At 35.1% G+C, this 11,058-nt stretch overlaps 1 protein-coding gene across 2 annotated transcripts; it reads right to left on the reverse strand.

Annotated features, from left to right (window-relative positions):
- Positions 1-535: 535 nt before the first annotated feature.
- On the reverse strand, positions 536-6,246 carry LOC130980263 (probable ATP-dependent DNA helicase CHR12). Of its 2 annotated transcripts, XM_057903943.1 has the most exons (12): positions 5,843-6,246; positions 5,596-5,734; positions 5,430-5,497; positions 4,814-5,002; positions 4,522-4,671; positions 3,834-4,229; positions 3,474-3,733; positions 3,120-3,338; positions 2,802-3,009; positions 2,565-2,718; positions 1,589-2,194; positions 536-1,432 (listed from the first exon to the last, which is right to left on the reverse strand). In XM_057903943.1, the coding sequence occupies exons 1-12, from the start codon at positions 5,987-5,989 to the stop codon at positions 732-734; spliced, it is 3,237 nt and encodes a 1,078-aa protein (XP_057759926.1). In that variant the 5' UTR covers positions 5,990-6,246; the 3' UTR covers positions 536-731. The 2 variants fall into 2 exon arrangements, with proteins under 2 accessions (XP_057759926.1, XP_057759927.1); XM_057903944.1 differs by lacking the exons at positions 5,596-5,734; positions 5,843-6,246 and having other exon boundaries at positions 4,814-5,018; positions 5,430-5,484.
- Between the last annotated feature and the right edge of the window lie 4,812 nt (positions 6,247-11,058).

Raw genomic sequence — 11,058 nt, forward strand, 5'->3', positions numbered from 1 at the left:
CTACAACAACTAAGTTTCAAATGGTTATTAAGTTAAAAAACATTGAAAACAGTCTTAGATTCAACCTATTTTCTAGGACATTGACATCCTATAAGGTGTATCATTTTTAGTTTACATAAACATGATACATAACAAAACTCAATTTACCAAGTCACACTAGTTTTATTTATTTTTTCCAATAACTTTTTTGTGGGAGTCATTTGTTTAGTTTTTATATTAGGGATCACCTCAATAAAAACATTAAAAATATTTTTTTAAAAAATGTTTATATGTATCATGATATTATTATTAGGTATTTTTATTAAATCGGTTAATAATTTATTTTTTAATAGACCAGAATAAAATCAATTTATTATAACAATAATAATAAACCCAATTATCCACACTATAATTATTAGACCCAATTTGATCCCATAAATTTAAACAATCTAAACCAAATCATGTTTAAATTTTTTTTATAAAATAACAAATATATCCCTAATTTTTGTTTTACGTATCTTGATAGCATCCTTGATATTAACTTTCTTGAGATGTATTTACCAGCGAAAATATAAATATGATTTCATTTCACCATTTCATTGACTTTACATAACTAATGCCGATACAAATGCCACGAAAAGGACTTCTTTTACTTATGTTGCACAAACTATCTATGAAAAAATCCCACCAACACAAAAAGCAGAATCGCAATCTGCAAAACTGTGGCATCAGTAACTAAATCGACGCTCCAATCAGTTCCTATTTGCTCTGTCATTGGCATTCTGGTCTCTGGTATCAGATGATGAACCCTGGCCGGGATAGCTTGTTCTCTTCTTCCTGTGAATATTCCAGGAAAACGTATTCTCGTCCACACCACTCTCACTTCCATGTTTCTCAGAACTTGGTTCTTCAGTTTTCAGCCGCTTAGAAGCAGGAGTCACAATGAAATTATCTGCACTTGATCTTTCAATCTTCATCTTGAGGACACTTCCACTCCTTTGCTTTAACAACCTTTCATCGGCCACTGTTTTACTGCTGGCTTGTGCATGGTTGTCAGAAAGGAGGATGCCTCTTTTCTTCCCTTTAGCTGAAAGCTTAGATACATCTTGTCCATTCTCCATAGCCCTCATCCACTGCAGATCACTTAATGTGTCTGCATACACGACTTCTTTTCTTTTCCGCTTTCCGGTAACACTACCAACATCAAAAGATTTGGCCTGATCATCCTTATTTAGAGCAGAGTATACCCAATCTGGAACTTCATGCTCTTCCATGAGACGAGATCTATAATTCTCCCTTTGTCTCCTCTCTTCATCCATTTTCTGAAACAGCCAAAATTCCTCATCGGATCGGGCTGCAAGGCGGTTAATTTCTCTCTCACTAGGTACATCGGTCCCAAGTGAGCTTGTACCTCTTCGCATAATCTCCTCTAACATTTCTCTTCTGTCCTGAGCTGCACAAATAAATATTCCACATTCAAGCAGTTAATGTATAGCAAGACCTTTTACAAACTGAAACAGTAGCACAGGTTTGTTCCAAACTGAACACAAATGTGTGTTACACAAATGTGTGTTCATAGAATATGAAAGAACTATGATCCTAAACAAACCTGTTGAAGTTGTATTGAAAAGTCCTGCTTGGATAACTTTGGCATCAATGCCCATCTTTTGTTTTGCACGCTCTAAAATCACCTCTTCAATTGATCCCACACTAACTAACACAAATACTCTGACTTCCTTTTTTTGTCCAATGCGATGGGCTCGGTCCTCAGCTTGTTGATCCATTTGAGGGTTCCAATCACTATCAAATATTATAACAGTATCTGCTGATTGTAGGTTCAAACCAAGACCTCCAGCACGGGTGCTCAAGAGAAACATAAAGTATGGAGAGTCAGGAGCGTTGAATTTCCGTAATAGAGAACCTCTTTCCTCAGTTTTTGTTGAGCCATCAAGTCTAAGAAACTTAAAATCATGAAGTCGCAGATAAATTTCAAGAATGTCCATGAGACGAGTCATCTGTGAAAACAATAAGACTCTGTGACCAGCTCTGCGAAGTTTTGGGAGCAAACGATCAAGAAGTTCAAACTTCCCTGATGCTCTGACAATTTCCTCCTTCCGGTTGTACATATGGTAGTCTCCCACAAAGAGGTAGGGATGGTTACAGCATTTTCTGAGTTGCATCGTCAAGTTCTGTAGACTTCTTGATTTTCCAGAACCTACAAATTTTTGTTTACTTAGTAAAAGGTTTGTAATGCATAAAGGAGATAATATTGAACTAACATTGGAATTTTATTTACACTAATTCTCCAAAAGGTAGCAACTGCAATACATTGAATAGTAAAAAGGACTTTGGCTTACTTCCAAAAGAGAGGGAGTACTGATACTTAAAAGCCAACAAAACAACAAATTCTTAAAGGTTTCGATTTTGACAGGCAATAACAAACAGGGTGCACTGGGAATAAATGAATACCTAAAACAGAAGTAGACAAATATTCAAATCAAAAGTATCTGAGTAAAACAACTGTATTATGAGGTCTAGAGCCGAAGTTGGCAAGAGAAAAATTGGAAAACAATTGGGATGCTAACCATTGTCTAAGCCAACTCTTCCTACATCTGTTACTTGTTGATAATATACTTTCTGCCAAGCTGACATGTCACATTTGAGTATGACCTGAGATTTTCCAGGAAGATATTTTTCCACCTCATCCTTTTTCCTTCTTAATATAAAGGGCCTTATTACCTAAAAGAATCAAGACCATGGATTAGAAGAACTTGAACAGCAAGAAGAGAAAAAGAATAGGCAACTAGCATAGAGAATCCCACTTGATGTAGACGCCTAATGATCAATAACTGTTCTTCATCTGTTAGAGACACATCAACTCGGTCTGCAAAGGGAGCATTAAACCAGTCCTCGAAATTCTGAACTGAATTGAAAATGCTTGGAAGGAGAAAATTTAGCAGGGACCATAATTCCTGCAAACTGTTTTGAATTGGGGTACCAGTCAACAAAAGTCTACGTTGGATGTGGTAGCTGCACCAACGTAAATATTACATTAGAGAAGTTATGCATAACCAAGAATTGAAAGAAGTGACAATATTGAACATCTCCATAATGCTAATATTCCTTATGTGGAGTCATACCCAGAGTCTAGGGTTCTTGCAAGAGCACACTCATGATTCTTCAACCGATGCCCTTCATCCACAATCAAGTAGTTCCAGTGGATTTTCTTAAGAAAGGCTTTATCTCTCATTATAAGATCATAATGTGTTAGCAGAACATTAAATTTCCCATCTCCAGACAATTCTTCCTTCATTGCTTTCCTCTCATCCATTCGTCCATCATAAAGAATAGTTATAACGCTGAATAAGGAAGAAAATGCAGAAAAATTTGGAAGTTAACATGAGGAAAGAGAATCCTGAATTGGATATCTAGCCCCCAATAGGAGCACAAGCTACAAAATAACTTTGTTAGTTCCAGTTCTACACTGGACGTACCTAGGAGCCCATGTTGAGAATTCACTCATCCAATTAGGCAGAACAGCCTTTGGGGCCACAATCAAGTGAGGACCAGTCACACCCTTGTGCTCCATAAGATATGCTACCAATGAAATGGTTTGTATTGTTTTCCCAAGCCCCATTTCATCAGCCAAAATTCCATTTAAGTTGTTATTAAACAAAGAAAGCATCCACTGGAGCCCTTCTAGCTGGTATGGCCTTAACTCTCCACCTTGAAGTATAGATGGTTGCTCCGTCACCTTAAACAATCAAGTTTGTTAGAATTCCAGTGTACTAGAAATTTTCTTCAATTGAACGTATGGCATACTTACAATAAACCAGTCCACAGGTAGAACCTACCTTTTCTTGAATTGAATGTATGGCCGAATTGTATTGCCGCTGCCCTTCAAGTAAATCACTAGACTCACCATTTTGATCAGAATCTATCAAATCTGCATCTTCCTCAAGTGGTGATTCCTTAGAAATTCCATTTTTTGAAGCATCTGACTCTGGGAAGTCAGCTTCTGAATCTTCCAAGGGTTCAATACCATCTGATTGTTTTGAGTCCTTTTGACGTTGAACAGCTGCCCCCAAATTTACAAGTAGTTTATTTGTTTCTTCAAGAAGCACAGTCAATCTTTCATTTTTACTCTCTTTCACCATTCTCATGTAAGCTTCTTGATCATCAGCTTTTAAGGCTTGGAATCTCAATTTCTCCGCCCGTGTTGCACGTTGCCTTTGCCTTCCATGCCATGCCTGCAATATCATCGATGACAACTCATGATTCAATTCCAACCAACGATAAGTGATTTTCCCAACCACAAAGAAAGAAGAACAAAAAAGTCGCAATCAAATTCAATAGGCAACATATGTTGATAATTAATAAATTAGTGCTATTGTACATCCTGTATTATCCAAGGCACATGCATATTATTCATAAATATGTATATTTCAGGCCAAAATTTATTCCCCAAATGTATATTTCAGCTTCCCTTATAAACATACATTTTTTTGTCACAAGTTGAAAGTAGGGAAGAAATTGTTGTACCTGGACACCATCATTCCTCTGTTTTCTCCGCTTTAAAGAAGCTTGAATTTGCAATTGGAACTCACGTACAGTATTCAGTATTTCTGTGAAAAATCTTCTTTTTCTGGTCTCTAAATGATTTTTGGCCTGCTCTTCTAATCTTGATAGTCTCTGCATTTAAGAAAAGCAGTATAATTACTGACTTCACGTGCATACACTAATTATATCAGTTAAACCACATCATCAACAGATGTATACCAAAACCGAGGGACAGGGCCCAGGGGAAGAGGGGGTAGTTCACAAATAAAATCACCTCAGCATCACGTTTCTTTCTTAATTTATCATCAGCATCCATGGCAAATGGATCTCCAACACCATACATTGGACGATGCAACCGCATCATGCCCCAATCAAACAACTGCCTCTCAGGATATGCACACATAACATTGAGCCAGTATTCAGAGCTGACATCACATCGAACCATCCTCTGCAACTCTGCTAGCTGCCACAAAAAAGTCCTTGTCAACAAGGACACAATTCTTGTTATTCCAAGAAATTACAACATACTTTCTTCAGCATAAAATAGTCCTGAACTATGCTGTCTTCCAATATAGTAACGAGTAAGGTACACACAGATGCTGCATCAGTAGAATGTTTGCCTTGTTAACTTAAACAGGTCAAACTAAGTCAGACTTTAAGGGCTGCACAGTTAGAGAGAAGTTTTCTTTCTCATAGCTCATATCTCGTACAAAGAAACTAGTTTTTGTCAAGTTTAAACAAAAGAATAAGGCCTATTTGCAAAGCCAATTTACATCCCATGAGATAAGACAACCAAATTGCACAATACAAACAGGTAGGGATCAATTTATTACCAAAGCATTTGACTACAGTATGTTAAGAATTGAGGTAAGATTCAAGAATCAGTTTACCTTCAATCCGTAATATTCAAGTAGGGATCTTGTCTGTAGGTCGTCTCCTCCCCTGCTTGAAGGCAATCCTGGTCCAAGACAGTGAGATAATAAAATAATTCTTTATTAAAATGATGAACACTCTTATCCTAACGTAATAGGAGAGGGTTGGAGTAAAATTGTTAACCTTCAAGCTGAGTTAAGCGATGCTGAGTGAGGCTTTGATAACGGCTTTCTCTAGCTCTGCACAATTTGAAACCCGAAGCACAGTTGGATCGCTGCTTCGAAAGCGCATCATCGAGATCCGCCAGCAAACCATCTTCAGCCTGCGAAACGAGCAGAGCAGCCGAAACAAACAAACAAACACTTGTCAGAGAAGTTCGAAGCTATAAATATAGAAAGAAGAACAAGATAGAGGGAGGGAGAGAGAATACGGAGGAGTCGAGAGAGATGGAAGAAACGGTGTTGAAGAGATCGGGAGGGAGAGGGAGGTTGCGGGAGAGGATGTTGAGTGCGCCGACGAGAGCCTTCGTGCTGTGAGCTTCCTTTGAGGAAGGCTGTTGCTTCTGCAGCTCAGCCATGGCCCCTGCCGGAAAGTGGGGCCCACACAACCGACGTCGTCTGATTTTAATATAGTCAGTCGTCACACAAGAGAAGAGACTCGGCAGCAGCTAGCTTAGCCTTTGTTTGTGTAAGCGCGCGCTAAACAAAAGCAATCTCGCTCCCTTCCAGTTCCTCTACTTTTGAGATTCTTCTTCAACCCTCTCTATCTATACTCTCTGGTCTCTTCGCTCCACTCTCTCTAGTCTCTCTCTCTGTATCTCTTCGCTTTTTTACCCATGGCTTTTTTGCATTTTTTCTTTTTTCCTTACGCCAAACACCGCTTAACGACACAAAAAGACGTTATTGCCTCTCGATCTTACAAATGATTTGGCTAGATAACTAATTAGGAGCGTAATCAACTGCAGTTAATTAGTGAAAAAATATGTCTATTAATGAAAAAAAATCCTAACAGTTAAATAAAATAAAATAAAACCTATCCAAAATCTAAAAAAATCTAGAATTAAATAAAAATAAATATTAAAAATTATTAATAAATATTTAAAACCTAATAAAAAATCTGAAACGTAATAAAAAAAATATAAAAAATTTAATAAAATCATTTTAAAAAAATTTAAAATCTAAGACATCCAAAAATATTAAAAATAATAACAAAAAATTAAGGTAAGAAATACTTAAAATTATTAAAAAATATATAAAATATATAAAAAGAAGACACATTCGAAGGCTAGAGAAAAAAAACATCCAAAACAAAGAATAAAAATCATCCAAAAAAAAGAGTATCCAAAATTTAGTAAAATAAAACATCTGAAATGTAATAAAAAAAAAAAACGTCCAAAGCCTAATAAAAATAAGATATCCAAAATCATTTATAAAAAAATTCAAAACCTAACAAAACAAGACATTCAAAATTATTGAAAAAAACATTTAAAAATTAAGAAAAAATATTTAAAACTATTAAAAAAATAATCCAAAACCTAAAAAAAAGAAACATCCAAAACATAAGAAAAAGAAACATTTAAAATATAAAAAAAAAAGAAAAATCCAAAACCTATGAGAAAGAACAAAAATCCTATTTGTATATTAATTTCAGTCACGAATTCCAACCACCGTGTAGAAATACGGTAAAATAGTGCATACGGATACGGTAAATAACGCGACGCGTCTTGGAAACAGAAGCCACTTAGTTTTTTCATCGTGCCACTACTCTCCTCTTCCTTGATCGCACGATTTCTTCTCTTCTCAGTGCAACGATTCACTCTCCTCTTCTTTGATTGCACCACTGCACCTCACTCTTCAGTTTCTTCTCTTCTCTGCGCAGCACTTCACTTCACTCTGTTCTTCGATCGCAGCATTGCTCCTCACTTTCTTTTGTTCTCCATGCATCGCTTCACTCTGCTTTTCTCAGCACTATTTACTTTTCTCTTTTTAGTGAGTTATTTTAAATGTATTACGTTAATTTATTTTTATTTTTCTTTTCTTAGGGTTTTGATTCTATTTTTATTGGCCAGATTAGGAGAGTTGCTGCTTATTGAAATAAAGTCAGAATTTAATGAAATCCACAAACTCAAATGATGAGGTTTCTGTTATATTTAGTTCATATGTTATTAATTTTTAATTCCTAATTTGATTTTAAGTGTTTTTGATTTATTACTTTTCTAGTTTGTTAATTATGAGGTTTTTTATTTTTCATCCTAAAATTGCTGTCAGTAATCAAAGACCTTTTAACTTGTTTTTAAGGTAGCGTTTGTTTTCACGTACTGAGACAGAGACTGAGACTCAGTATCGTATTTGTTAATTCAGAAATTGGTACTAAAATTTCTGTCTCTTTCTCCAAAATTTCAGTATTTCAGTACCTCCAAAAAGTAGGGACACAGGAGACTGAAATTTTTAGAGATGGAGACTGAAACTTTAATAACATTTTATATCTAAAATACTTTCATTTCAATTAATTAATTCTAATTTTACCCTTTGTGCAAATTAAATTAGAATTTCATTCTTGTTTCAATTCCTGTCTCCTATTTTGCACCAAACAGAATACTGAGATTTGTTTCAATCCCTGTCTCTTAGTCTCAGTCTCTCAGTCTCAGTCTTTCTGTCTCTGTCTCTCCACCAAACAGAGTCTAAGTGTTTGATTTTTCATGTTTTAGGTTGTTCCAAGCATAGAAATGTCATTTCTCTCTATGGAAGATTACGAAGCTTTTTATACCAATTATGCAAAGAAGGTTGACTTTTCATGGAATATAAGAACTACTAAGTGAGGTCAAAATAGACCAAATCTTGGTATATTCTAGAGCTAGCTATCGAAGATCAAAAATTGATCCATTAAAGAAGACAAATCCAACTTTCAAGCAAAATTGTAAAGCTAGGATAATTGTGAAGAGGGATAAGAAGTTGGAATATATGTTAACCTCTGTGAATATTCAACATAACTATGTTATTAGTCCTAGCATAGCAAAGACTTTGAAAAAGAAAGGGATCTAGGCTTGCATGCCAAATGGATAGCTGAGATCAACGATGAAGTTAGTGATACAATGAAAAATACCTATCAGAGTTTAGCAACTACTACTGGTGGCCATGATAAATTGACTTTTATCGAAAAAATCTTCGGAATCATATAGAAAAATGTGTCAGAATCATACAAGAGGAGAGGGATGCGCAATCATTAATGCAATACTTTCATAGGATGCAACAGCAAAACCACAACTTCTTTTATGAAGTTAAATTGAATAAGCAATATTGCATAGAGCATGATTTTTGGGGTGATGCTAGAAGTTGTGCTGCTTATGAGCACTTTGGCGACATTGTGAGTTTTGATACGATGTACCAAACAAATAGTTACAACACCACAAGTATATATTTCAAGTTAATTATATGTACTCATGTTTTTGCATATATTTGATTTATAGAGCTAGGTAAAATAGAATACATTTGCTGCTTTACTCAGTTTGATTATACTGTGCATGATTTTAGTAGCATGTTTTGATTATAGTATGATATGAATTTTGAGTTTATTATTACTCGGAAACTATAATTGGATTCTCAATTTTGATTATAGGTATGTGAAGGTTACAAAAGGCTTAGAGAAGGGGTTGAATCTATGGTCTTCTTTTATTTTAATAGATTAAGCCTTTAATACCCAACTTGAAACTTGATTTTCGTTTGAACTGTGCAGCAGAAAATTTAAGAGATAATTTCATTTTTTCTCATAAATTTCAGAAAACAGAACAGCAAGAGAGAAGAAGAAGTTGACACATTCATGTATTCTAGTTCAGTTGTCTTGTGCAATGCAACCTACATCCAGTCTCCACTACAACAGTGGTGGAATTTTAACTATAGTTAAAGTATTACATACACCAATTTCCTAGAATTCACACAATCCTATCTGGATACACAAGTTTCTTCCTAAACTTGACTTGGTTATGCTAATGCCTAATTCTTTACACTAAGTGCTTACCCAACTTAGCAAGGGGCACCTCACAGGTACAAGACACAAGATAGAAAATTACAACCAAAGAAAATTTGAAATCACTCTTGGCTTTTCTCTCAAGTGTTTCAGTCAGTCTTTTTCACTCTTAGGCTTTTTCTCAATGTCTCTCTCTCAGCCTTTTACCTCTCAAAAACAATACAAAAAGATATACATTGAAACTGAAATACAAGACAGTAAAACATGAATAAGGAGAATGATATATAACAGCCTTTGTTGCTATGAGTTGAACCAGATTTAGCTATCTCTGATGTAGCTCTTCATATTGGCAGAATGTTTCTTTAGCTTAGAAACACTATCCAAAACATTGAACTCTTCACAGAGAAGCTTTAAAAAAAAACTCAGATTCTGGTTCTCTCTCCTTTACCGAAAACTGAAAACCTTTTTCCTTTTGTACCTTGTGCAGAGTCACATTTTAGGTTTTTCATAAGTCAACTCTTTGAACTCAGAGCTCCCTTAGCTTGTCATCTCACTTTATTCATTTAACCCTCAAATTAAGAATTTTAAAGCTGGTCCTTTTGATTGACCGAAGACCTCAGAGTAGCAAAAAAAATTGTTCAATGGTAAATCCAAATCCAAACCCTTGAGATAGTGCTTTGTCTCCAAGAAACAATTTCAACCTTTGATTCACAGCAGTGATTATCAGAAATCACTTTCTCCATATATCACAAATTGGCATTGCAGAAATTTGAAGAAGGAGTGAAGAAAATAAATTGCATGCAAATGGTAATAAATCACCTTTATCCTCTGGCTTAGCTTAATCTGACTTGATTTGGGTAATTAGACCTTTGCTTTCTTGATCTACTTTTCTCTTTCTTTCTTCTCTGGTGAATGAACCAGGAAGAAGTTTTCTCTTTCTTTCTCATGAATCTGACCGAAGAAAGCCTTGTGAATGTTGGCTTTGGATGGCTTCAACTTGGATGAATTTCTTGGGCTTGGATTAGCTACTTTCCTTTCATCCCGAGTGATTTCTTTGTTACTTTTTTTTTGGGCTTTGTTTGTGGATTTGGCACACTTCAGCAGCTTCTGTTTCTTTATTCCTTTTGGTTTGGGCTGCTACAATCATTTTAGCTTGCATAACTTAATTTAAACAATCAGAACCCAATTGGGTGTTTAACCTAATAACTTAATGTTTGTCATCATCATTTAAATTATTTGTGTTCTCAACTCTATAGTATGATATGCCTTTTGCCACATTTGTTGGTGTTAAGCACCATAGTCAATCAGTGCTACTTGGTTGTGCTTTTTTTCCATGTGAAAAAGAGAGCTCCTTCTTTAGTCATTTGATTGTTGGATGCAATGTATGGGTGACAAGCCACCTATTGGCATATTGACAGATCAATGCAAAGCTATGCAAAATGTGTAAGAATTGCGAATTAATTAACCGATTAATTAACGTAAAATAATAATAATTTAATTACCCGGAATAGGTTCAAAATTTTAGAATATTAATTAGAAAATATAAATATGATATTTGGACTCAATAGATTTTTCTGAGTTGGAAAATGTAATTTTCTTCAAAAAATTTCATAAAAACACGTACTGAAAAATTAACCGACAGTACCGGCTTAAATCTGTCTGGTACTATGCAAAAATGATAAA

Source organism: Arachis stenosperma, chromosome 5, assembly GCF_014773155.1.
Source record: "Arachis stenosperma cultivar V10309 chromosome 5, arast.V10309.gnm1.PFL2, whole genome shotgun sequence".
Classification (NCBI taxonomy): Eukaryota; Viridiplantae; Streptophyta; class Magnoliopsida; order Fabales; family Fabaceae; genus Arachis; species Arachis stenosperma.

Coding starts and splice junctions, on each gene's coding strand:
- LOC130980263 (XM_057903943.1), bottom strand. CDS start 5,989: ATGGCTGAGCTGCAGAAGCAACAGCCTTCCTCAAAGGAAGCTCACAGC. Junction 3,010..3,119: donor GCAAGAACCCTAGACTCTGG/GTATGACTCCAC, acceptor ACGTTGGTGCAG/CTACCACATCCAACGTAGAC. Junction 2,719..2,801: donor TCATTAGGCGTCTACATCAA/GTGGGATTCTCT, acceptor TGATTCTTTTAG/GTAATAAGGCCCTTTATATT.